Source organism: Platalea leucorodia (assembly GCF_965183815.1).
Source record: "Platalea leucorodia genome assembly, chromosome: 8".
NCBI lineage: Eukaryota > Metazoa > Chordata > Aves > Pelecaniformes > Threskiornithidae > Platalea > Platalea leucorodia.
The window spans coordinates 10,040,502-10,067,995 of NC_138830.1; the positions used below are offsets into that span (position 1 = coordinate 10,040,502).

Below are 27,494 nucleotides of genomic sequence, written 5' to 3' on the forward strand. Positions count from 1 at the left end.
TAATGCTATTGAGTAAGAGGCAGAGAGGGGAGTAAGGAGCTATGGGGCTTCTTCCAGCACCATTCAGAAGATGCATTTAGCACCACAGAATCTCAGAATGGTTTGGGTTGGAAGGGGCCTTTAAAGGTCACCGAGTGCAGCCCCCTGCAATGGGCAGGGACATCGTCAACCAGACCAGGCTGCTCCGAGCCCCAACCAACCCCACCTCGAATGTCTCCAGGGTTTTCCTCAAAGTCCCTAAATTTTAACTTTGTACAAGCAGTGATGTACTAGAAATTTCCTGCAGCTTCGAGGGTTGCTGTTTAACTTCTGACTGCATAAGGATATAATAATTTGGCATTAATTAAAGCATCTATTAAAATACAGTTGTAAAGTTTAGCAGCCCAAGAGCTATTAGAGAGCCAGCTCATCACGTGTTCGAGTATCTACTAACCTTTTTTAACACACTTTCAGTAGAAACATGCCATCAGTCACGTTTAACGCTGTTATAAACACCATTTAGCAAAACGCAAGGAGCTGGACTCGATCTAAAAAGGAAGATAAACCGTTCCCCAAAAAGCAAACCTAGCAGCAGTTTCAAAGCGCCACCAGCCAGTTTTTTGGAGGGCTCACGCACGGATTTCCCCACGAAGGCAAACGCTGTTCTGTTCCTTATTTGCCAGGGCTGGCGATTTTGGAATTCGGTCTCGCAGACCCCGGCGGGGCGGCGGTGCCCGGGCGGGGGGAGCGGGGCGGCGGCCGGGTCCCGCCGCACGCCCGAGCGCGGCTCTGTCCGCCCCGGGAGGCGGCGGCGGCGGCGGCGGGCGCCTCTCCCCGCCTGGCCCCGAGCCGGGCCGGCGGCGGGGGCACGGGCGGGCCGGCGGCTCAGCTCCGCGGGCGGCCCCGGCCCCCGCCGCGCCCCCCACCGGCGCGGCGGCGCCTCCCGGGAGGAGGAGCCGGCGGCGGCGGGACTCTCCCGGCCCGGCCCGGCTCTGCCCCGAGGTAGCGGCCCCGCCGGGGACTGCGGCCGGCGGGAGCCGCCGCCGCGGAGGTCGCGCAGGTAGGGGCGGGCGGGGCCAGGCCGGGGCTCCGCCGCCGGGCGCCCCCCTCGCCCCGCTGCCGGGCGCAGGTGGGGACGGCAGCCGGGAGCCGGGCGCCGGTCCCCGGCCGAGGGCCCGGGGGAAGCGGCGGGGGGCGCGGGGCCGCAGCGGCCGCTGCAGCCGCACGGCGGCTCCGCGCGCGGGCTTTGAAATTAGTTAATTTTGCTTGGAATAATTACTGGCAAGAAAGGAGCTGACGTGTTCCTTCCCGAGGATAAATTGCTAGCAGATTTATAAACACTCCGCACAACCGGAGCCGTGAGGTAACGACGGCCAAAACTACAGTTTCCACGTTTGCTTCCTTCAACAATTAAAACTTTACCTGTAAGCAACAACTCACGGGGCACATCGCGCTAAGACAAAGAAATCGGGAGGCTGTTTCTTTAAAATGACAAACCTTTTAGATCATTACGCAGATCTAAATACTGAGGGGAAAACCAAGAGTTTTGGGGTTGTTTTTTCTTTCAGGTTACAAAATTCTTCTTTTCTTATAGCTTGAAACTGAGCAACTCAGTACAGATGTCACTATAAACGCTTGTGTGTTTTCTTTTCCTTGTAGGAATCCGTTCCCTTTTGCCGTGAAGGATGGTAGCGTAGTATTTTCCTGCAGGATGAAAGCAATAAGCAGAGGCAGACCCTGGTGGCTGGGGACCCTCCTGGGTGCCTGCCTGGCTGCTCTCCCCGGCAGCATCGCCTGTCCCAGGCTCTGCGCCTGCTACGTCCCCACTGAGGTGCACTGCACGTTCCGGTACTTCACCTCCGTCCCACCGCACATCCCTCCAAATGTGGAGCGCATCAATCTGGGGTATGTTTAACATCAAGATTTTAAATATTCTGACCACTTACCTTTCAACACTTTGCAAAGCAATAATTAAGAGTTTCCGGATTTAGGGCTAAAAATTAACCAAAACAATAAATGAATCTTAAGAGCTTAATATTCTGCAATATTCAGAAGTGGTTGCAATCACAGCCAGCAAAGCCTGAGACCACTAACACTAAGTGGAAAGTCTGGGGATGTATCACAGGGCATGCAAAAACTTCAAAAATCTTTGAACTTAAATGAATTCTTTTTTATTACCTGAACATTTTGCATCTGTAACATGCAACTCAGAAGGAGTCTGAAATAGAATTCTTTCTGGGAAAAGATAGTTCAGAGCTCAGACAGTAGGCTGGAAAATTAGCATGCGTATTAAAATCTTCAGAGACTTTGCTATACTTTAGAGTGTCACACAATGCTAGATGCTTTCATCTATCGAGTTTATGGGAACTAACACTTGTCAGAACATTTCAGCCTCCAAAATGGTTCTCTTCTGTGAGTGGTTAAAGGGAACAGGGAATAGATTATACCCATGCTCGGCTGGCCCGTTAATGCAGTTTCCAGCAAGTGTCCTCTGCCATGCCATCAAATGACGAGACCAATCAGCAATATTTGACTGATCCTTGTATCACTTTTGATACGCATAACCTTTGAATCGTCCATATGCGTAGGCAGAAAATATAAAAGGAAGTCTTCAATGAAGTCTGCTCTTTCCTTCCATTGATTTTGTCAAAGTTGTCCAGAAGTGCTGTATATGAAGTTTTACAATTAAGTACCGGTACTTTTAGAGGATTACGGGTTACCTGAGGTGTGGGACATGCATTTGAAATACGTTAATTACTGCTGCGGAAAGGCCATCTATCTGCCTGGTGAATTAATCCAACTTACTTGTCACCACGGGGCATAGGAGATGTGACTGCAGCATGAGAAGAGTCCCTGCGTTAGCTCAGCAGGTCATGCCAGTGCGCTCGTAGTCACGAAGTCAAAGGCATCACAGAGTAGGTACTCGGCATTTGCGAGGCTTACACAACACCTGCTAATTCTGGGATAGCGTAGCATCACCGCTGTCAGTACTCAGGCTGGCTAGACTTAGATACGACCGATGGTCAAACCTCCTATAGCAGTGCGGCTCTCACTTAAAGGGCTCTCCGTTTCATTCTTGGTTCCCTGTTTAAATCCAGCCTAGATTATCCATACTGTATGTATGCTCATGGAAATGAGGGGAGGCTGAGGCTATGTCCGCATTAACAAGTAGCGTGCACCACTGAACACCTGTGGAGTGGAAATAAAACTCAAGATGTACACCTGAAAAGGGCGGTCAGCATAGCCCAGCCAAGGACCAGGGAGGGACCGCGAGACACTCCGCAGAACCCACCTGCACCATAGCCCTTGCACAGCCGTCGTCATTCGGGTCCCAGGAGGAAGGTCACGCCCCAGGACCCCTGGTTTTGCCTAGTTCTCGGTGGACGGCAGAGGAGGCTCTCTTTTGTTCACGGACCTCTCTGTGATAGTGCAGTGTTGGGAAAGCCCTCAGCTGAGAGAGGCATCAATGTCACCACCAACCTCTACCGTTACAGGAGCTCCTTGCTCTTCTACATTGAAGCCCAAAACTGGCATGCTTGTCTGCACATTTTTGCAGTTATTTTCCCTGTCCACTGTGAATGCAGTCTTCAGAAAGCTGCCCTGGAAAAGTTACCAAATTTTGTGCTAACATGAAGGAACGACTTAAAATTTCATCTTAGCAACCAGAAGTGCTATCTACCATTATGCATCCCCCAAGAGTTGTTCTTTTGTTTTGGGTTTGTTTGTTTGTTTGTTTTAAAACTTGTGACCTTTAGCTGTCTGACTAAACCCAGGTGTGGGATGAAATGTTTGTTACAGTTACAACAGCTTGCTTAAACTGACGGAAACAGATTTTTCTGGCCTGGAGAAACTGGAGTTACTGATGCTGCACAGCAATGAGATAAATACAATCCCTGATAAGGTGTTCAGTGATTTATATTCATTACAGGTAAGAACTACATGTAGGAGATGACCTAACTTAATTTTTGCTATGACTTTTAAACAATCTGCAGTAGAAATACTGATAAATGGAAGCAGACCAGCGGTCTGTAGCGTTTTGGGTTCCTGTTTCTTATTGTATGCATGTGAAAGATGAGGGCCTTCAAGATCCAGTATCCTAATGGGAAATGTCTTTCCTTCCCAGGTGGGCATTCAGGTACAGTTTAAAGAATGTGATGAACATATTGGTAGATATCTGTCAGCAATATCTTAATGGGCAACTGCAGCTGAAACTCTCTCACACAAGAGAGAAAGATTGCAGAGTTCCAAGTACTGCATCTGTGGCAGGAAACTTGTCTTTAGTAAATTTGTTAGTCAATTTTTATTTTTTTTTTTGAGGGTTGTTTTCCATCCAGATTTCCCTTTCCCTTCAGTACAGTATAGTCCTGTCCCTTTCTATCCTTCATTCAAAAAAGGCTCCTACTGAACAGAAACTAAACATATTACACATAAACATTTTAATGCTCTAAAAAAAAAGTACAGTTCCTTGCTTTTATAATTTAAAATATATTTGTGGACTTTTACAATGTACTTGATGCTACCTGTTTTGTTCTTTAACTGATATATTACCTATTTATAAAATATTACCTATATTTATGTATATTCTAAATATTAGTAAATGTACGGTGTCATACAGGGATTCTGCAGCTATCTCAGTATCTCACTCTGCCATGTAGATACTCACATATAAAGCAGTACTTACACGATTATTTAGGAACAACCATTCCCAACTACTTCGAGGTACAGGTAACACTTATTCTCCAGTTAAATTTCCATCTAGAGCTGTTATTAACTGCTACAGAGAAGTAATAATGGTGTAGCTGTGATGAACTAAGAACTGATGATGAACTAAGACCTGAACTGTTCAGACAGAAAACATGTATTGGCTCAACTGCTGGTTTTAGAGGATTAGAGGGTGGGGGCAGGAGGGAAAAGCAGAAACCAGGCAAGCTTTGGAGCGTACAGACCTTCAGGTTTCATTAGCCCTCATAAAGGGTAGTTCTGTGCCTGAAAGCTTGCTTGCTAACTCCTCGCAACGGACTTGATAAAATAAACTTTATGGAGTCCTTTAGGCTTTTCCTCCCTTATCAACAAGCAAGATGGCAACACAATTATAGGTAGTTTTAATAGAATTATATTTGGCAAATAAAATAAACTTGCACGTTATTGTGATTTTGTACTTGTTTTCCTCATTAATTTTCAAAATACAGAATTCATGACTGTACCAGTATAATTCTAACAGGAAAAGTAACAACAAAAAGGCTGTCTTGGGTACTTCAGCAATATGCCAGATTTGTTTATCTCATAGTTACAAATTTGACTTTTAACCTGTCAGCAACAAAATGGCACCCGAGAGTTGAGGTTTGGCAAGTACACATCCCACATGACGCAAATCCTGCAACTGGGAACACGCTTAGCAGTTCTGTTGGTTAAACATCAAACAGAATAGACTGTTACATGCATTTTTATAGTCATAACACTGGCTGGAACAAAAATCACTACCACAGTTTATGGTCAAATTCTGCTTACCCTTTTCATAAGTGTGGCTTAATTGGGAGTTTTTGAATGAGAAATAAGCATTGCTTTATTTTTTAATCACTGTGTTTTTGTAAATGTGACTGTGGAAGCGTCACCCTGGTGGACTGTTGGAACAAGAAAGCATCCTTGTAGTCCTGCAACTAACGTTGCATTTAAAAAGAATTCCTCCTACTAAGTTTTTTTCCAATCACTCGCATTAGTGGTCTGGTGAATACTTTCACTTCACAGAGTAACTATCAATCAAAATTTGTTAGGAGTCTTATAACAATATAACATGGGTTAATATTATACACTTGTTACTTTTTCATCAACAGGTCTTAAAAATGAGTTATAACAAGGTCAGAGTACTTCAGCAGGATGTTTTTTATGGTCTAAAGAGCTTGGTACGGTTGCATATGGACCACAATAAAATTGAATTTGTAAATCCCAACGTTTTCTACGGACTGACGTCACTGAGGTTGGTCCACTTGGAAGGAAATTTACTTAAGCAGCTTCATCCAGATACTTTTGTCACCTTGCGCTATAGCCAAATATTTAAAATATCCTCCATGAAGCACATATACTTGTCTGACAATGTGTTGGCTTCACTACCACAAGAAATGTTTTCCTACATGCCTGAGCTAGAGAGCATTTACCTTCATGGAAACCCATGGTCCTGCGATTGCCATCTACGGTGGTTCACAGAATGGGCAAAAGAGAGACCAGGTGAGCTGAAGGCTTTGTTTATGCTTTTTAATCATGTTCTAGCATCTTATTCTTTCTGATAAAGGTAATTGTCCTTTATTTATTTCTTTATTCTCCCAGAAAAGACTGGAAGACGGGATTTTTGTAGGTGCATGTAATCAGGATAAACAGATTAATACCATTCCGTTTCGCAGATTAAATTAATCTAGTGGCCTTATCCCATTCCCAAGCGCAGCTTTCCTTAATGGAACGTTTTCCTTGGCCAGTCCAAAGCTTCCGTGTGCCAGGAGAACCCACAGGGAATAAGGAAGCAAATTTTTGTGTAACTGGCAGGAGTGAAGGCCACATTGTACTCGATTCTTTGAAAAAGAAATAAGGAACGGGACTCAAGGACTTTCTCTGTTGCTGTCCTGAGTAGAGGTTGCACACGATAGTGCAGTGCTACCCCCAAACTGCTAGAGCCCGTGTCTCTCCGAACAAAGCTGTGGCCATGTACCACAGCAGAGCCCGCCTCGCACGGTGTAAAAGCACTGGGACAGAAGGATGCCATGCTGAGCTGCAATAGCAAGAGTCCTTAAGCAGTTTCATCAGAGAAAATTCGTAGCTTTTCTTAGGTTTTTCTTTTATAGGTTGCTTCAAGATAAACTTTGTTAATATTTTATTCAAGAGAACAACTTGCTGGTAGCTATATGTCTCTGTTAATACTGAAAACTATATCACAAAAGCTTACTGCATTTTTCTTCCCTTCAGATGTTATAAAGTGCAAAAAGGAGAGAAGTTCTGGTGCTCAGCAATGCCCAGTTTGTGCTAGTCCCAAAAATCGTAAAGGGAAAAGCTTAGCGGATATTCCGTCTGCATCTTTAACCTGCACTAAACCAGCCATACATGACTCCCTGAAATTGAAAAACCTCACAGTGCCAGATGATGGGGATTTCAGTTCCGTATCTCCCAAGGACTTCATAGCTCCAATAGGATCCATGGTTTTGAACATGACTGACCAAGCAGGAAGTCGAGGTAACTTGGTTTGCAACATCCAAAAACCTAAAGAAATGTCTCCCATCTCATTTGACAAAGATGGCAACAGTACAGTACTCAAAGCATCATTCTCAGCATTTCTTGTGTGTGGCATTGACTATGAACATATTCAGCAGCTATGGAGCATCCTGGCACTGTACAGTAATTCACCCTTAAAACTGGAAAGGAATGTCCTAGCAACTAACGTGCCTTTTTACAAATATAAACAAATCTACTCTGAAAAAGATGAACTTTTTACCAATATAGAGACTGAACTGAGAGCTGAACCATCTTGGTTAATGCAAAGCAAAGTAGCATTACAGCTAGACAGGACAGCAACCACGCTTAACACATTGCACATCCAGTACTTTACGGATGCTCAGATTATTTTGCCCAGTGCTGACAAAAAAGAGGCGAGGAATAACTGGACCATCATCTCCAGGGACAACAAAACACAAACAGAGCACACTGTTTTAGTCGGGGGGACTGTAGAACTGGAGTGCCAAGCAATTGGAGAACCAGCTCCTGCAATAGAGTGGATATTGGCTGATGGAAGCAAAGTTAGAGCTCCCTATATCAGCGAGGATGGAAGAATCATAGTAGTTAAAACTGGAACATTCACGTTACGGACAGCTGATACTTTTGACACCGGGCTTTATCACTGCATAGGCACAAATTACAACGATGCAGATACTCTTACGTTCAGAATTACTGTGGTCGATCCATACGTGGAACACAACAGTGTAAATGGAGCCCAACTTTCTACATTTGTCGGCAGCACGCTCTACCTTCCCTGTACATCCACTGCTGTTCCAGATGCTGCCATTAGCTGGGTGTTACCTGAGCATGTGATTCTTCATCATTCTGCAAGAAATAAACATATTTTTGACAACGGGACCTTGAGAATACAAGGGGTAACAGAGCGAGACAGTGGCTACTTTAGATGTGTTGCAGCCAACCAGTATGGTGTTGATCTTTTGGTTTTCCAAGTGCTAGTTAGAAAGGATGAAACCACTCTAAAGAAAAAGCATGTAGCTGTGGGAGAATGGGAAGAGGGCGATGGCTCTGGTAACGCAATGCTGGCCTCTGCTACAAGACGGCAAGATCCTTTAGCTACTCCAGCTACCTTGACAGCTGATCAGGAATCTGCTGCCTCGGCATCCAGGAATCAGGTCACACAGAATGCACATAAAAGGAACAGCTACAGGGAAATGACTTACAGGCACTACAGGGGCAAAACAAGCAGGCGGTTTAGAGGACACAGAAGACAGTTTGTTTCCTCAGCCAGGAGAGTCGATCCGCAGCGCTGGGCAGCCTTTTTGGAAAAAACAAAGAGGAACTCAACATTGATAGAAAAAGGAGGAGAAGTTGCAACGAAACCACTTATTCAAGTCCGTAAGTTCTCAAAAGTACCTGGAGATGAGGAGGAAACATCCGGTGATCTCCTATCTCCAGAGGAAGAATTCATGATACCAGTAACAGAGACAGCCACTGTACCTCCTCTGGGGAGAGCAATGGAAAGCGTGATCACTGCCGGGCCTGAGACGACCGCGAGTAACACCCCTGCTAGGAAAACCTCTCTCCTGGTTGCAGAGGCAGTAACTCCCCTACCCTCTCCTTTTTCACAGTCTGTGTCATCTGACAGCAGAAGCTCACAAACATATCTAAAACCTACAATTACAAACTTATGGGAAAGATCTGATTTAAGTCAAATATCAGCAAATGGTGTAAAACAATCCACTGTATCAACTGGAGCAAGTACGACATCTACACTCTTCCCTGCTGGGCAAAGGTCGGTACATTCTGGGGAAAGTAATAACCAGCATTTAAAATCTGTATCTACAACACCCGTGACAGATGATACAGGCACCAGCAAGTCTGTAACTTCCCAAAACGCAGTGGACATGCTACATGTTTTTACTGAGTCTATTGATAAGATTTCCCCAAAACCAGATCATCAGATACCTGTAGTGACAGTCAGTGAACCAAGTCCTGAATTTGGTCACATTTATTTTCATAGCACTCAGAAACAAGTAACTCCTAAGCCACCGTTGGACTCAACTATCATTACTCATCAGCAAATTCAGATTATTCAGGACGTTACAATTCGTACATCCCAGGCCCAGCAGCAATACGGAAGACGAAGGAAAATTTCTGGTAGGAGACGAATTGTTAGACCAGGACGTATTCCAAGTATGAAAGAGCACAGATACAATTTTGGGAGGCCAGGATCTGCCAGGGGAAGTACAGCTGTGGCTGCAGATGTTCAACTGAATATGAAATATGTATCAAATTTACCAACCTTAAATAATTTAAGCAGCTCCATCAACATATTTAGCCCAGAAGCACCTCTGTCCTCCCCCTCTACCATGAATACACCATTGGAGCGCCCAGCAGGTACTCATCAAAACACAGCATTCCTCTGGGAAGAGAAAAACAAAGCTAGTGCAAGGCAAAAAGCCACTACGACAGTCATGCCTTTAATTACAAAAGGCACCCAAGATACTCCTCAATGGAAATTAGAGACCAGTGCTCCATTTCAGACAAATACTGATAGAGTCCAGCCTTTTAGTATCGGACGACCAACAACGGCAATCCATACAGCTCATACTACAACAGAAATTATGCATACTGTAAGTGCCAAGATATCCTCTACCCTTGAATCAGTCTCACCCAGCATTAAGCCTAGAACCTCAGCAAAACATTCTCAAAGAGGAGAAGTTACTTGGGAACATCTCTTTGGAAATGGTGCACAAAAAGAGGTCCTTCTTCAGCAGCTACCAAAACAACAGACAGATGTGTTTCTGTCAACAGAGGTGTCGACCATCCTTCCTAAAACCACGGCAGCATTATCTGTGTCCAAAATGTCTCCTTTGCACTTTGCGCCTATTTCAGCAGGTGGGAGTCACAGCACTGGTTTCTCATCTTTAAACAAACCCATTCATTATGGCAATGGTAAGTCAGAAGAACATCTTCCCACTGCAAAACCGCAGTCTTACGCTAATCCAGCAACTAGTGCAACCAAAGAAATGGATGTAACAAGTTGGAAGCCAACAGTTGTACCTATTATTACTCCTCAAACTGACACCAAAATCACCAAAAGTAAAACATTCAGAGTGGGAAGAAAGAGAGGTCAGAGGAGGAAGAGGCCCCCTAAAACATCTACTTCACAAAGCGTGACTGCAGGCCACAGCACTGCGGCGATTCCGTCGGTGAATACAACCACGCCTGTCGTGACTACAGTTAAATCATTAAGTATGCCAAGTCGTATGTCTGCAAAACCTCTCTCTGAGGGCGTGAGCACAGCCTCAGTGACAGAAATGCCAGCACTGTCGATCCTTAACGCACCAGAGGCACCTCAGCACGTGCCTACAGCAGCCACGCAGGCATCGGCGACCCCCACCACACGGAGCAACATCCAGTTATCACCCGACAGTCGTATTGCTCAGAGCCCCACCACCGCCATCCCAACCACACCATGGCTTTCAAGGCCTCTCAGCGCCACAAGCGCACAACCTGCCACAGTCTGTGCAACGCCTGGGTCAGAACCCGCTCAGCAAATCAAAGCCACTGCAACGGCAGGTGAAAAATCACACCCCAAAATGGAAGAGAGCCTTATTCAAGAAAACCATATAGCACAGCCCACATTCCCAGCAAGAACTGAATCAAGTACCAGAGCTCCTGCTGCAAGCACAGACATCCTTCCTCCCAGCGCTCGTCATCCCACCCCACCGCCAGCCCGAACAGCGGTTGTGCCACCCGTACGTACTGCGAGAATCACCTTGCCTCCGGGGGGGGAAATCAAATTCTGGCAGAAGCCCTCTGCTGAAGCCACAGGGAGAGGCAACACGTTAACTGACAATACACTGACCACAGTGAAGTCCTCACGGATCGCAACTCCATCTGCTCCTCTGTGGGGAAGGGCCAAGGACAGTTCTGTCAACGGCTGGTCCGAAAAGAGACATGATCAAGAAACAACCACCAATGATCCTACAGCCTTGGACTCTTTAAGCAGAAATCATTTTGCAAAGCCCAGAATAATTGGAGGAAAATTAGCTGCTTTTACCGTGCTAGCTAGTTCAGATGCTTTTATTCCTTGTGAAGCTACTGGTAACCCCCATCCAACGATACAGTGGACAAAGATATCGTCAGGTATGCTTGATAAACCTCTCTAGAATTTACCTTCCGTTATAGTCTTGTAATTTGGCAGATGTTTTGTGTGCCAAACTCAAGTATTGCTTCATTTAAGAGTACTGTGAAATATCAGTGAAAAGATGAACTTTGAAACAGTGAAAAAGAAAGATATCCCAGCACACTTGCTGGAGGGTCTTACTACTAATTATGAAACAGTTCTTTAGAGAAATAAATAAATAAATAAATAAATAAAAATCTATATTTAACTATAATTCTGTGCTTATTGTGAGAAGATTTCAATATTTATTGTATGCTACCTGCTATTTCAGAACAGTGAGACAAGTGAAAAGAAAAATCTGTCTGTGGTAACAAACCATCAAATCAAGTTAAAGCTATGCCAAAATATTTTTGAATATGCAAAGCCCCATCTGCTTTATCCAAACTTTGTCTCTACTGAGGACTAAGTTTTGGTTTTACTTTAAAGCTTTGTCACTGTATATGCAAAATACTATTATTTCTCTCTTTCTTATCACTAGCATCTTGGTTATTTGGGCAAAGTAGACCAGGATAGGGAAAGTGTTTTCAGGGACTGAGTCACAGAAGAGGGAGGTTCTGATGTGCTGTGCTGTTGTCCCCTTGCTTCCGTAGGGACCAATGGTCTGGAAAGCCGAGGTGACGGCAGATGGATGGTGTTTGCCAACGGCACGCTCTCCATCGCCCGGGCGGGCCTGGAGGACCGCGGGCAGTACCTGTGCACCGCGGCCAACCCGCACGGCGTGGCACGGCTCCTGGTCACCTTGTCGGTAGTGGCCTACCCGCCCCGCATCACCGGTGGCAGGTGGCAGCTCCTCACCGCTCACTCCGGAAAGCCTGTGGCAGTGAAGTGCAGAGCTGAGGGCAGGCCTCCTCCCACCATCTCGTGGGTTCTAGCAAATAAAACGCACGTCTCTGACTCTTCTGCAGGAAATAACAAAGTTCACGTGGAACCAGACGGCACTTTAATTATCGAGGCGGTCACTGTTTACGACAGGGGCCTCTACACGTGCATGGCTAAAAACCCAGCGGGCACCGACACGCTGGTTGTAAAACTGCAGGTCATTGCAGCGCCTCCCGCTATTCTGGAAGAGAAGAGACAACGTGTTGAAGGAATGATGGGGGAAAACGTGAAACTCCCTTGCACCGTGAAAGGCAATCCTCAGCCCACTGTCCACTGGGTCCTCTTTGACGGCACGGTGGTGAAGCCTCTGCAGTTAGTGAACGCAAAGCTGTTCCTGTTCTCCAACGGTACCCTCCACCTCAGCAACATCGTCCCTTCTGACAGCGGGAATTACGAGTGCATAGCCACAAGCTCGACTGGCTCGGAAAGGAGAGTGGTGAGCCTCGTGGTGGAACACAGAGATATGCTTCCAAGAATAGCTACCGCCTCTCAAGAAATGACTCAGCTGAATTTTGGGGATAAGTTGCTTCTGAATTGCACAGCGACTGGGGAGCCAAAGCCCAGGATCATCTGGAGGTTACCTTCCAAGGCCGTTGTTGATCAGTGGCACAGGTAGGAGTCTTTTTTTTTTCCCCTCACCTCTTTGAAACTTAAAACGCTGTCTTCTCTAGTGCTCGTATGAGAGACTGTTACATCACTGAAAAAATACATTGTGAACTAAATTCACTTTTAAATGTTTAACAGTGGTGAAACATCTGTGTGATGGCTTGTTATTATACATCTAATAACAGACCACATCAGTTGTCATAAGTGGGTGAGGTCTTACCAAAATGGATAGAAGTCTTATTTGAATTGAGGAAACTGATGTTGATCATACATGGGCTGAATTTTGGTCATTTTATAGGAGGAAAAGTTATTTACAAGAGATTGGCAAAGTAGGACTCAGGAGGAAGAGGCTTCTGTAGTCTCTGCCGAGTCTACCTTTGAGGGTCTCCCCACCCCCCAGCAACACTTCACCTTCGCTTTGGGAGAGACAGTCCCAGATCAGGACGTTCCTAGCAGGCTCATGAGAACTTGCAGCTGGGCTGAGGGAGATGCAGGTCTGTGCCCTGCTCCAGGAAAGGCAGCCAGAGAGTAATCACTCAGTGCCAAGTGTCGTTGCGGACAGCATGCAGCAGCACTGACAGCTGCCCCGGCCGGGGACAAGTATTTGCAGGTTATCTGCAAGGAGAAGCATGAGGGAGAGGAGCAGAGGCCAGCAGGATGAGGGATGTAAGATTCAACGGGCTCATTTGTTCACAGAACAGTTTTCAGGAAGGCGGAGGCGGCATCGTGCAGCTTTGCGCACCTGCATAGAGTCAGCGAGCACGTGCACATCCACGTAACAGCAAAAGCAGCAACTACATCAGGTTATAACCCGCTGGGTCTGCGGGTGATGTGGACACAGTGCCTTTGGAGAGAGCTTCTGTATCTTATCGTGCTGCTACTTCTGCCAGTCACTTTCAGTGCTCAGTGTTCACCTCCAGCGTTTTGTTCCATAATTCTTTTCCTCTTTCTCCCCCCCCAACAGAATGGGAAGTCGAATCCATGTCTACCCCAATGGATCCTTGGCGATTGAGGCAGTTACTGAAAAGGACGCAGGTGACTATTTGTGTGTCGCAAGAAACAAAATTGGAGATGATCTGATACTGATGAAAGTCAGCGTCACAATGAAACCAGCCAAGATTGACCAGAAACAGTATTTCAAGAAACTGGTGCCATACGGAAAAGATGTCAGAGTGGACTGCAAGGCCTCTGGCTCACCTGCACCTGAAATATCCTGGAGTTTGCCAGATGGGACGGTGATCAATAATGCGATGCTGGCAGATGACAGTGGGCGCAGGTCTCGCAGATACGTCCTCTTTGACAATGGAACTCTGTATCTCAACAAAGTTGGAGTAACAGAAGGAGGAGATTATACCTGCTACGCTCAAAACACACTGGGAAGAGACGAAATGAAGATACGCATCACGGTCGTCATGGCAGCCCCTCAGATAAAGCACAATTACAAGACATACATTAAAGTGAAAGCTGGAGATACGGCATTACTGGACTGTGAAGCTGCTGGAGAACCCAAGCCAAAAATATTCTGGTTGCTGCCTTCCAGTGACATGATCTCCTCATCAACAGCCAGGCACCTCCTGCACGTCAACGGTTCTCTGTCAGTCAGTCAAGTCAAACTGTTAGATGCCGGGGAGTATATGTGTGTCGCTCGTAATCCTGGAGGGGATGATACAAAATTGTATAAACTGGATGTTGTTGCTAAACCACCTATCATAAACGGTTTATACATGAACAAAACAATCATGAAAGTGACGGCAGTGAGGCATTCGAAGAAACAAATTGACTGTAGGGCAGAAGGGACACCTCCCCCTCAGATTATGTGGATCATGCCTGATAATATTTTCCTAACAGCTCCATATTATGGGAGCAGGATTGTAGTACACAAAAATGGGACACTTGAGATTCGGAACATAAGGCCTTCTGACACAGCGGATTTTATCTGTGTGGCACGGAACGATGGGGGAGAGAGTATGTTGGTGGTTCAGCTGGAGGTATTAGAAATGCTAAGGCGACCGATGTTTAAAAATCCATTCAATGAAAAAATAATAGCAAAACCTGGAAAATCTACCACACTGAATTGTTCTGTGGACGGAAACCCCCCACCTGATGTAAGCTGGATGTTGCCTAATGGCACATGGTTTTCCAGCGGCATCAGGACTTCCCAGTTTCTCACAGGAAGCGACGGTACCCTCACCATCTATAATCCCGACAGGGACAAAGCAGGAAAGTATCGCTGTGCTGCTAAGAATAAAGTCGGCTATATTGAAAAGCTGATCATCCTGGAGGTTGGCCAGAAGCCCAATATCCACACTCACCCAGCGGGGCCAGTGAAGGGCATTAGCGGGGAGTCGCTGTCGCTTCACTGCCTGTCTGGTGGGAGTCCCAAACCGAACACGGCGTGGACCCTGCCAGGTGGCTACGTGCTGGATCGACCGCAGATCAACAGGAAACACGTACTGCTGGAGAACGGTACTTTGGTCATACGAGAAGCCACCATTCACGACAGAGGAAATTACGTGTGCAAGGCCCACAATAATGCCGGGGAGTCCTCTATAACTGTTCCCGTCGTTATCGTAGCCTATCCCCCGAGGATTACAAATAGACCACCGCAGACCATACACACGATGCCTGGTGCAGCAGTTCAGCTCCACTGCATAGCACTGGGAATACCAAAACCAGAAATTACCTGGGAATTACCTGACCACTCAGTACTCTCTGGTGCAGGTCACCAAGGCCTCGCATCTGGGGGAAAAGCGGTTCATCCCCACGGGACGTTACTCATCCAGAATCCCCGACCCTCCGATTCCGGCGCGTACAAGTGCACAGCGAAGAACCATCTTGGCAGTGATTTCACAGTAACATACCTTCATGTCGTTTGAAATAAGAAATACCGCATGAATGGTTGTTAACAAAGTCTACAGCTGGACTGAGTTCATTCTTGGAATAAGTTTAATCAAAGGCAGCCATAGGCATTTAAGTGCCTAAATACATTTACAGTATTCAGTCTGCAACGACCATGCAAAAAAAGAGAGGAAAAGCTTGGGGAAAATAAGATCCAGCATTATTCTCTAGCATTGGTTCTTTCAGTGATTAAACAGACTTAAATAAAAACAAACTTAAGGCACTTTTGCTCTGCCAGCAAATATTGAATATCAAATAAAATTACTTTCTGGAAATGTAAAGGATAGTCTTTTTCCTATTAGTTTAATGTTGTCCACCTTGTATGACTATCAGGACTGTGTACCACATAAAACAAGAGTATCTGAGAACCAAAGAGCAGATTTTATTGTGATGCAGATTACCTTCCTAATATGTTTGAATATTTAGTATGTTTTTTTAATAAATATTCAATGGTGAAACAAACAGTGAAGCATTTCTAATAATACAGCTCTGTTTCACGCAGTCTTTTTTGCAGAACTTTGGGATGATACACACAGAACAACTTTGTTCTCATTTTTAAACGAGAGAGTAGGCTCTGTTTAGCGCTGTTTAGAAAAAGTGTACAGACCGCACGCAGAAACACCCTAGCTTGGTATCATTTTCCTATTGTCACAAAAGCATTTTTTAAAAATTTCTCAGTAGAAAACAGTTGCATCAGTTTGCGTATACATTTAGAATTCTGATTTCTCAATTCAGTAGAAAGGTCTAAGAAGCAACCTTCTGTACATGAGGGAAAAATGCCTTCACAATGGTAGGAAATTGTAACCTACACATTTTACACTAATGAATCACATGGATTGGACTGGTCAAATAAATCTTTAAAAGATTAAGCCAGTAATTAAAGCCCAGAGTTTCTTATTTTCTTCCTAAGAGAGAGATTAATGTCAGGACAGAGGGGTGAAAATGCATGCAATGCAGCCTTTCCCCTTAAATTTGCAAATTCAGGACATACGGATATTGTGGAAGACACCGTGCTGTCCCTACCGTCCCAGCGACTGCCGCAGCCGGCGGCGCCCGGCACTGCCTGATCCCGCTGGAGTGGGCCAGAGACCGCAGGGCTGAAGCCAGGGCTGTTGGAGAGAGCGGCCTCTTCATCCATTACAGAAGGTCTGATGGATGTATGAGGGGTTCGGTGCAACCTTCCCCTGCCTCATCAACAGTTCCAGCTCTTTACATCATGTAAAATAATAAAAAAATCCAAGAACAGTAACACGTCTCTTCTGGGCCTGTACGATCTACTCCTTACAAGAAGGTCCGCGGTGACGCTCCTCCCTGCTAACGTGACGGCAGCATCTGAACCCCTTGCACTGACATCTCTCGGCAGCAGCATATCGGCACACAAGACGCCCATCAGTGAGCAAGTATTCAAGCGCCCAGAGGTGAATGCAGATTCTACCTCATTTAACCACATCACAATCAACCTGGGGATTTTAAAGTTTTTTTTTTTATTGAAGATAACCTCAGCTTGGATTGCTTTTGTGCTGGTTTGATCATGTCCTGATGTCAACCGCATAGAGTTTGCTGTGTGCTTGTTCCCTCCTTCCACGGTGTTGATGGAGCAGTAGCCACAAAATGGTTGGATTACATTGGTAATCACTGGTTAGCATCTGTAATAGCTTTAGGTACTACGAAGAACAGTAAGTCTCCTTAAAAAAACATGAACAGAAATAATTTTTACATGAGTAAGACTTACCTGACTATTATAAAAGCCAATCAAAATTTACTTTTCTAGAGATTTCCGTGCGGTATTATTTCATTAGCTGGCTGTACTGCCTCCCACAGTCCTCCGAAGCTTGCGCAGTGCAGTCTTCCCCTCTCCCCACAAAGCACCTGACTATGATACACCTATAAACTCTTTGTACGGTAAATGAAGCAAATTGAGTTAATACAAAACAGGGAAAAAATATTCCTACATATGTTTTAAATGCCCTGCATGTTCCACTTTCAAAATGAATGCATTAAAAAAAAAAAAAAATCATATAGACTAACTCCTAAATTACATAAAATAGTAATTTATTCTGTTTTTTCAATTCTGATATGAGCAAAATTATGATATATTTGCACAGGTTTGAATAATAATGATTTGTTTGCAGTAATTTTGATTTATCATTTCCTTGTGGTTTTGCACTCGGCTGATAATACATAATACATTACATTGCTGAAACTCGCACAGCCATCAAGACTCAAACCCGGAATTTGGGACACTTACCATGCAGCACTGGCAGCAGACACGGGTCACAGGAACAACTCATTTGGGGCCACTTCAGTACAAAGAGCTGTCAGCTACGGCAGCGCTGAAACCGCAGGAAGGACTTTGGTGGCTTTCCCACCCTCGCTTTGTGAGAGCCGGTACGAGGTTTGTTACTGAAGGCACCAAGTGAGAGACGGAGATTTGTCTCCTGTGAGGCTCAGAGATTTCCCTACGCGAGTGGAGCAAAACCATTTTGACGGTTCAATCCGTGTTACTACGTTGTGCGCTCCTTTAGAACTGATCACCAGTGAACTTTATATTAAAAAGACCAAATATGAAACAGTGCTACTTGTAGTAGGTTTATTAACGTTACATTGTGGCTTTTAATATAAACTTTAAGAAGTTCTAATACAAGCAATAAACCCACTTCAGCACCTTCTTACCACAATGAGAGCAAGAGAAAATTGGTACTTTAAACAAAGAACTTTATAAAGTGCATATGAAAATTACAGTCAAATAAACACAATTTAAATTGATGCTTGTTCTACCAACAAAGAAAGAGGTGAACATTTTAATGAACAAATTAACTTCTATGCCAAAATCAGAAGTGCCTTTCAGTTCAGTAGTTTGGTCCAGTGCAGTTCTTTTAAAAAAAAAAAAAAAAAAAAAAAAAATCAACAAAGAACCCCCAAAAACCAAAAAAGTGTTTCCCACAAATAAATAAATCCAGCATTCTTTGTCCTCTTTAAAAGTAACAGGACCTAAAAAGCACCAAATTCGTAAAATCTGCAATAACATTCTTCAAATAGGCCCACAAGTCCATACATTTAAATCTAGTTAAACGCAAAAAAATCCCCAAACCCAAAAAACCCACCTTGTTACATATTCACATCAACTGCAGCACAAAAAATAATTATTGAAATAATAAGAGAAGAAAACTAAAGTTTGCTTTCTAGCAATAACTAGTGCATTGAATTTTGAATGTTCTGTTCTTCAGTGCAAACGTAACATGACGTCTCCCTTCCATCTCTGATTTAGAAGTGTGAAGGATGCCCATACTGGTTCACTCCTTGTTGTGGTTGGTTACCTGGTTGATAAAGCAAAGGGAGTGTGTGTGCCTCATGGCTGTACTCCACAGAAATACAGAGCAATACCTGTATTTCATGCAGCAGTAGCAAACAACAGTCAGTACATTCCCTTCTATACTTATCTAACGCACACGAAAGGTGCTAATTTCCTCGGGGCTTTCCCTGCGGTAGGACCGTAGAAGTGAGGGGAGAAAACACGCAGCAAATTGTGACTGGGCCACCAGCCCAGTGACTTGGGCTTCTCTGGAGACCAAAAGAAATCCATGGGATGCACCAGCACCAGAATTTTGGTATTGCATCACTTCTGGGGTGGGTAACGGGCTGTCAGTCGGTAAATTACTTACATGTATATATGGCAGCATTTAAATAGGCAGAACACCTCCAGAAAGGTAATTCCATGTTCAAATATATATTTATGTACATCTACACGCACACACACTTACTAGAGAGCTGCTTCTGGAGCTGCCTGACCAGCGCCGCTGTCTGTTGTTGCTGCTGTGTCTGTTGTAAGCCTTGCCTTGGAAACTGCAAAAGAAACGTGACAGATGAAAGAACCCCGCACAGCGCGAGCGCCGCGTCAGGTAACTGCAGAAGTGTTGGGCTTGTGCTGCCCCGTCCCCTGTGGACAGAGCCGGTGGGGGGACAGCAGGAGGCAGGCAGGCGTGCCTCCGCTGCAGATCCCGACCGGATTTTAACAGCGCAGTAAGGACACAGGGAGCACACTTATGACGTACAGAACATTTGTTCTCTTCATTCCCTGAAATCTCACCCATTTCCAGTTGTCTTACGAGAATCACATGTGTCCAGCCAGACACAAGGGACAGAGGCAGTCTCTGTCCTTTCCACCTCTGGAGAGGCCAGTATTCATCCTGCAAGTCACTCTACGCAGCTTTGCTCTCTGCATGGTTCAAAGACAAGGCAAGTCAAAACTGCAAATCAGAATTAACGGCCTTTTTAGCATTTTAAAACACACGCATGTGGTTGAAGCGTAATAGTCGAAAGAAGCTCCTTGAAAAATATTTTTCCCAGGGCAGTGGCACTTCGGGTAAAACGAAGGATGAGCACAAAGCAGGTGTTCATTGTGCTGCACGCCTGCTGCAGGGTTGTAGCTGCACACTCAAGTCTTGGCTCCAGGGGAAGGGGAGACGGATCAGTGCCCAGCCCCCCGGGCCAGCTCCTCCGAGCAAAATAATCATCGTTCTGATCCTTACCCTAAGCCCACAGGAGTCGGGACAAGGCCCTTCCAGTCCATGGCATTAAGCACAATGGCATTAGACACAAAAAGCTTCCATAGAAATCTGCTGTTAACGAATTAAATCGTGACTTCAGTCACTTTGAAAGTACCCTGGGTGTAAATGCATTGACTTTCACAAATTTACACCCTATTTATACTTGCATGAAAGCAGAATTTAGTCTTTAATTGGTCTATCTGACAGCATGCATTATTCCCTACCTATCTGACCCATGAAGTCTATTTTTCAAGTAAGGATGGGCAGGAGAACAAGCACCGCTTTGCTTCCCACGCTTCTGGCTGTCAATCAGAAGAAAATCATTCTCTAGTAACAACTTTTATTGATCATCTACCTGTATGTCAGAGTACTGAATATACTGCACACCACGCTACTGAATGATGAGAGACAGACCTGACACAGACCGTCTGTGTGTCTGCCATTGGGATGGATACCTCTGTCTGCGTATTCAAGAAGCATTTCTTCCCTTGGAAAACACGTCACCCGCATGAAAGAAAAACGTCTGCGCACCAGTTACCTCAGACTCCCGAGGACAGAGAGCTGACGGCACAACTCCCTCACACTTACCTACTCCTGGGAGGGAAATCGTGATGAATGAGGTACCGGTATGCTAGCAAGCACAAACCGAACCGAGCCTTCACCATTTACTGTCTGTCTTATCCTCAGGGCCTCTGAGCTCTCTAGATCTCTTTCCTAAGTCCTGGAGTTTTCCTTCTTATTAGATTTGGTGAAAACGCATGTGCCTCTAAGTGATTTTTTGTGCTTCTGCACAAGGATACACAATACACCTGACTGGTTTGAAAACCTGATGTGCTGAATAAAAACGGAGTTATTCAATACTCTAATAACATCATATGCGCTACAGAAAACGCCCACAGTTTGTTTCAGTGAAACCTTTTGCTTACTGAAGAGAGTTTCAGTGTTTTACACGACTTCAGCATCTTTTCCCTTTCTGAAACCAAATCCCTCACTTAAAATACATTGTGTAATCTTCTGGCTAACAGTCCTTAGTAAATGCTGAGTTTAGTCAAAAGCATTAACCACATCAGGGTTTCTTGGGGACATGAAAGCAACACACAGAAAGCTTTCCCCTGTGCTGAGTGCTGGAAGAGGAGCCTGCAGCCGGGCAGGTGCTCTCTCTCTGTGACAGTCTTGCACATGCAGTTTGTCCAGGTATAAACACTATTATGAAAAATGCAAAAATGGATAAAAATCATCTTTTGGTAGCTATCAGATAAACACCTTTCATTTATCCTTACTCTTGCACTTACAAGCCGCCTCCAAGTTTCTCTATCAGATCACGTTGATGAATGCTTTTAAACTCGGAAGGTAGCAATTTCAGCATTGCTGTATTTTCTCCATTTTTGTATAGCAAATTTTTTTCTAGTTATCCTCAACTACCTTAAATATGTCTGAAAAAACTGCCCAAATACAGGAAACAAGCATAATCACATTGTAAATTCAGTGGACGTATCCATAAAAATTGGTAGTGATAGCGATTTGGTAAAATCCTACATTAAGCTATAAAGGGCTGCAATTCAGCATAAAGGAATGTCTCAAAACCAATTTTTTTTGTACAGTTGTCTTCATGCAGCTGTTTTATGACTAACGATTTAATTTAAAAGGCTCTTCAAAGAATAAAACTCATTTTTTCCCCAGTATGGTAGCAGTACAACCTAAAAATCAAAGGCCTGAAGTCACTAACAGTCACCTGTGACAAGACTTAAGGCAGGGACTGGAGTTTGGCAGTGGTGGAGCTGCCAGCGTCGGCAGCCGACGCCAGAGGGAGCGGAGGGAGCGCGGATGCTCGCACAAACACAGCACAAGCACAGCAAGGCAGAGAAATGCCAACCATCAGCACCTTACATTTCCAAGTGAACGCTTTCCTTAGTGTTGCAGCAAAAACTAGTTCCACAAGTAGCCTCAGTCATATATGTTATCGTGCTTTCACTTCAAAATATTACAAAGACAGAAAAATCCACCAATTTATATGCATCAGCAGCAACTACAGATTTCTCATCAAGTTTTTAAAGTTAGCAAGGGGCTACTCATTATTACTATGATATATTGATTGGGATAACACTGCTAAAAACACATAGCACAGCAAGCATAAAGAGGAAAAATTCATTCCTGCAGCAGTAAGGTGTTAATTTACCTTAGCTTGCTGCTTTGAGACCACTAAATGGCATCTTTAAACCCACAGAAAAAAAGATCCCTGACTTTCAGTGAGGCTTACAGCACTTGGTTCTGTATCAGATTTTCAAAATAGTCATTTATTTATGCTGCACTAGGAGTAAGACTGAGAATGACTTTAAAGCATTTCCCCCCCGCCCTTTAGATTCACATAGAGAGATTTAAGGCAGTTAGTCTGGGCAGTCTTATTTTACTGGTGATGGAATAAGAGATGTACAGAATTTGAAAAGCACCGGTACCCATTTTGAAACTATATCCCGCAGTAATTCTTGAAAGAACTGCTATGGGTGGTTATTTGTATTGTTTGGGATATTAACCATTAGTTTTAAATCAATACTGCTAAGTGTAATTTCAAAAAGATACGCTGAAATGAAGCATTTGAACTTTTCCTACACACATACAAATCTTTATTCAGCTAAAACAACGTGTCATCGTGGGCCCAAATTTGGTATCAGTTTTGACTAAACTGGTGAATGAACCATGACAGCGCAGGAGGCAGCATGCACTCCAGTCCCAGCAGGACCATCTTTGAACAGCAAACTGAAACGCGCTGCTGCAGAGGCGCCAGGGACTGAGCAGGGCAGTCCACCAGCCCTCCTTGCCAAGGCCTGCGTTCAAAGCCGCGCTTGCCTCCCCATCAGAGGTCAGCAGGCGCGGTCCCCTCCAGGGACACCTCAGCGCATGCGTAACCCACCTCTTGCCACGTGTTGCCAAGATGGACACATTCACACGGTCTTCTGTGGACAGATGCAGTCTTCCTCTGCCCACGGTCGGAGCCAGCCAGGAGCTACCCGGATGCGCTAGCAGGCTGCTGAGCCCCAGCTCATACACTCTGTTATCACAGCTACAACTTGTGGCCAGCTCAGAGCGCGGGCAAAAGCAGCCCGTTGTGCTGGTGCTGGGCACACACTTGTAGGGCGTTCAGAGCGGCAGAGGTACGGCACTGCAGGCGCCATGGGGTCGGCACCGGCAGGCAGATGGTGGTGTGGGGAAGCTTACACAAACCCTCTCCGCAGACTGCCAGGCTGCCCGTCTCTGTAAGTGACAACACCCACCCTGTCACTACCCTCGCATCTGCCCCAAATACCCAGCAGTCACTTCTGCTTACCAACGGCTGCTGCGGTTGCACGGGCTGGAGACCAAGCGCCTGCTGCTGCCCCTGCTGCTGCCCCTGCTGCTGCTGCTGCAACTGAAAGAAGATGGGCATTGAAACAAGTGACATGACATGCACACTGCCTTGGGGAATGACTACGAGCCAAGCAATACAGATTCTCATGACTGATGTCCAGCATAGGATCTGGGCTCGCTTACAGCATTGGTTACTGAAGGCCCCATTTGGGAGATACACCTCACAGCTCTCCACTTTCATCATCAGCCACACCAAGGCTGACAAGGAGAACTGTTAATAGATGAAAAAATACTCAAAAGCTGGTGTATTTAGTTTACTACAACATCAAAATATTTAGATAAAATACATTATCATTCGACAAGAACTGGCACAGATAACTATCGCATTAAAATGAAAACATGGAAATAATTCCAACCATCAAAGGGCCATGGGAAGGATTTTTAACGTAGTTTACTTCCCCTGTGCCAAGCCCTACATATTTAGCTGATAAACTGATACTTACCTCCAAATAAAAAATTTATCATCAAATCAGAATATAGGAAATAGGCCAGACAGGAAGCAAGCCCTTCGATTCGATTCCAGTATATGTTATAAGGCCAGACAGGGGAGAGCACAACCACTGCTTTTGTCTCCACACATTCAGCTAGGCCGTTCTCAAATTTACCTTCTCCAGAGGCATTCTACAATCTTGAAAAATGAAAGTACTGAATTTTACATTTATGTCCAGAGCTCTCTTCTGGAAATCCCAAAGGTAAACACCGAATTATTGCACTTGAGTAAAAGCAGTTCAGGTTTATAGCACCAGGCTCTGCTGCTTCAGACTTGAATACACATGCAAGCGAGTGTGTAACACCATCACCTGATACAGGGATGTTTATACTGAAATATCCCTGGCCTCTAGCGCAGCTGAGTCCCTCACCTGGAAGAGCCTCTGCTGTCGCATCTGCTGCTGTCTCTGTCTCATTGGCTCCGGCGGCAGCTGTACTGAGTTCAGGGTCGGATGAGGACCTGCGGTCGATGCACTGTCCAGTCCCCCTCCAACCAGTGAATTTGGCTGCAAAGGCTGATGGCTCAATCTGATTGGGGAAAAAAAATAATGGATTATACTTCATTTTTATAGACAGAGCACAAGTTAGTCTAGGAGTACTCAACTATGACCTGCGACATTAGACTTCCATAGATTTAGAAGACGTTAAGTTTTACAGGAAGCATATATTTCCAAATATGAAAGGTTTGAAAAATATTCCGTAATAGAAGCCGTACCATACTATTGCCCAGTAACTGATGTAGGTAATAACATGTTCTTCTAAACAAGAACAGATCCAAGCATTCAATTCTTGCTTTATTAGGAAGAGTGATGCGTTTCTACTTTTCAAGCAAGAATTCCACATAAGCGCTAAAACATTCTCCCAACAAAAACTTCTTATAGGTACATTACCATGAATTTAAAACTGATTATAAAGACTTTTTACTTTCTAAAATACTGAAAAAACATACCAAGCAAGAAATACTTTCTTAGGATGTTATGGGAGTAATTAACATTGACAAAGCAGAAAGATATACATGGGGAAAACGTGTTAGCTAGCTTGTAATTTAGATTAGCTGTTTAAAACTCAGCAAAGACAAGGCGATTCAGGTTAGCAGCCTTATTCCTAATGCAAGGCACCCTGTAGGTTTTTGTATAAGGCTGTCACCCAAGTTAAGGCCAAACTTTTTGAAGAGGTACAAACATACCCCAAATTGATATCTCTTAAGATATCTAGGCTTGTAAGAATTTAAAACTTGAGGAACCGGTGATTATTGCAGAATATATGGTAATGTTCACAATTCCAAAAACACTGATTTCATTAAAAATAACAAGAGTTGAGAGAGAATTGCATAGCTACATACATACATGACACTTTCATGTTCTGCTTACAACAAACAATTGATGAGCAAGTCATTTAAGTACACTTGAACTTAGCATCTAAAGGAGGTTTTCATTTTGGGATCAAATTAGAGGTGAAGCAGAGAAAGAAGAGTATCTGTACTTGGTAACAGAGCTCATCAGGAGTACTCCAGGGTGAATTACATGGGATGAGCAAGACAGGACTGAAGCTCTGCTGACGAGCCAGACCGCCTTGTGATGACCGACATCTATGTACTCTGCTGTTTCAGTGACTCTGCGACCTGCACACGGGGAGCGCGCTGCGCTGCGCGGGTACTCCATCACAGCTACGGCTGGACAGCGCCTACAGAGGCAGACCTTGCAAATTTTGACTGTTTTTTTTTCCCTCCACCCCCTCTAACTTAAGCCTGTGTTTTTTGGAAGTCACTCTGCTGAACACATCTATTTGAAGTGGAAATTAAAAGTGGCAACATTTCTGACTCAGTTAAGAGCAGAGTTGGACTGTTAGTTGGACTATGCTAGACTGTTAGAAAAAAAATCTGATTCAAGAGAGTCATTGGAAACTTCAGTTTTCCACTCTGCTTACTCTGTAAAACTCCCTTTTACAGATTTCTTTCCTGCTTCGTCTGCCTTCTGTTTCATTACATTTCTTTACCAATAAATTTTTCCTGTTTCTCATAGGCACTGCAACTCAGCTGTACTTCCAAAGCAAAGTCAATTTAGTCCATTCAGGCTTAAGCAAAATTCATTTGTCTATTGCTAGTTAAACTACCAAGTTGGTCTTGTGTTTTCTTGACTACAGACTCTTTGGTAAACCTGGAATATTTATTGTTTAATACCACACACGTGTTTGCATAATATGGATACCATATCTGCGTGTACTGAAATAGATTCCAAGAGCCGTCTTTAAATGAATTTTTAAGTCCTACAAACCCACAGGACAACTGGCTACAATGTGTGCCAAGACCAACTTAAAATAAAAATTAAATGAGGGAAAAAGTAGGGGGGAAGTTGGAGAGAAAGTTATATTTATTGCTAATAAGACCCAGCGTGAACTTCATTTTGTTTAATACACTTTATTTTAAATAAAGCTTTAGATCTCTAAACAAAGTTGCCATTAAAATTCTGCAATGTCACCAGCTATGAGAACTGCAGAAGCTCACCGCTGAGTGCCTGTCAAAGGCTGGATGTAGGCAGCAGCCTGCTGTTGAATATATCCGCTGGGCTGCTGTTGCATCTGCCGCAGCCTCTCCATCAGCGTGGGGCTGGAATGAGCTGCTGTGTACGCGCGGGGGTTGTAGCTGGGGGAAAGCACTACGCCACCAGGCTGCTGCTGCTGCAAAGGCATCTGAGTGCTGTACATCGTGTATCCGTGAGGCATGCTCTGCAGGGAAAGTGGACAGAAGAGTAACTTCACCGTGCCCATATTTAAATTAGCTGAACTATAAAAGAAAGAGATGGTCTTCATCAAAGAGCCAAAGCCTGGGCAACCGCAGGTGAATCAGTGAGACACAGTGCTGTACCCACACACCAACCTGTGAGTCCCCCACACCGGCTGTACCCCACTTCTCTTTGCAGGTTCAGGCAGCTGCAATGTGGTCACACGCAGCAGGATGGAGCTTGCACCGTGCCACCCTTCCCCGAGAGGCACTGAGCAAGAGCAGGGCTCTGCTGCACAGCTCCACCTCTCTCTTTTCTTTGTTCCCTCCCCCTCCAAAATCCCAAGTACCAGAGTGACCATGACATAATAAAGAGTTACTGGTATCACTATCTCACCGAAAATTGGCCAAATTTCAGGCTTAATGCTGAAGTACGCTTGCCTTTACCAGCAACAACATTAGGAAAAACTGGGAAGTGACCACATTAAAAACATTTACGAGCTACAGCACACGGAGACCACAAGCATCCTCGAAGGAGGCCTCACCGTCACCCTAGGCCACATGCACA

General features: G+C 44.7%; 2 protein-coding genes across 2 annotated transcripts in view; one reads left to right on the forward strand and one right to left on the reverse strand.

Annotated features, from left to right (window-relative positions):
* Positions 1-1,690: 1,690 nt before the first annotated feature.
* IGSF10 (immunoglobulin superfamily member 10) lies at positions 1,691-15,747 on the forward strand (the record flags this gene model as incomplete). Its single annotated transcript, XM_082319013.1, has 6 exons — positions 1,691-1,884; positions 3,778-3,907; positions 5,811-6,201; positions 6,931-11,346; positions 11,977-12,877; positions 13,836-15,747. 6 exons carry the CDS (start codon positions 1,691-1,693, stop codon positions 15,745-15,747), a joined length of 7,944 nt encoding a protein of 2,647 aa, XP_082175139.1.
* A 3,286-nt stretch (positions 15,748-19,033) lies between these two features.
* MED12L (mediator complex subunit 12L) overlaps positions 19,034-27,494 on the reverse strand; it is a gene marked incomplete at both ends in the record, with an annotated part of 153,517 nt that continues 145,056 nt past the window's right edge. The window contains 5 exons of the mRNA XM_082320657.1: positions 19,034-19,086; positions 19,531-19,612; positions 23,639-23,719; positions 24,579-24,735; positions 26,711-26,931. Coding sequence (XP_082176783.1) covers positions 19,034-19,086; positions 19,531-19,612; positions 23,639-23,719; positions 24,579-24,735; positions 26,711-26,931 — 594 coding nt within the window. The remainder of the gene's footprint in view (positions 19,087-19,530; positions 19,613-23,638; positions 23,720-24,578; positions 24,736-26,710; positions 26,932-27,494) is intronic.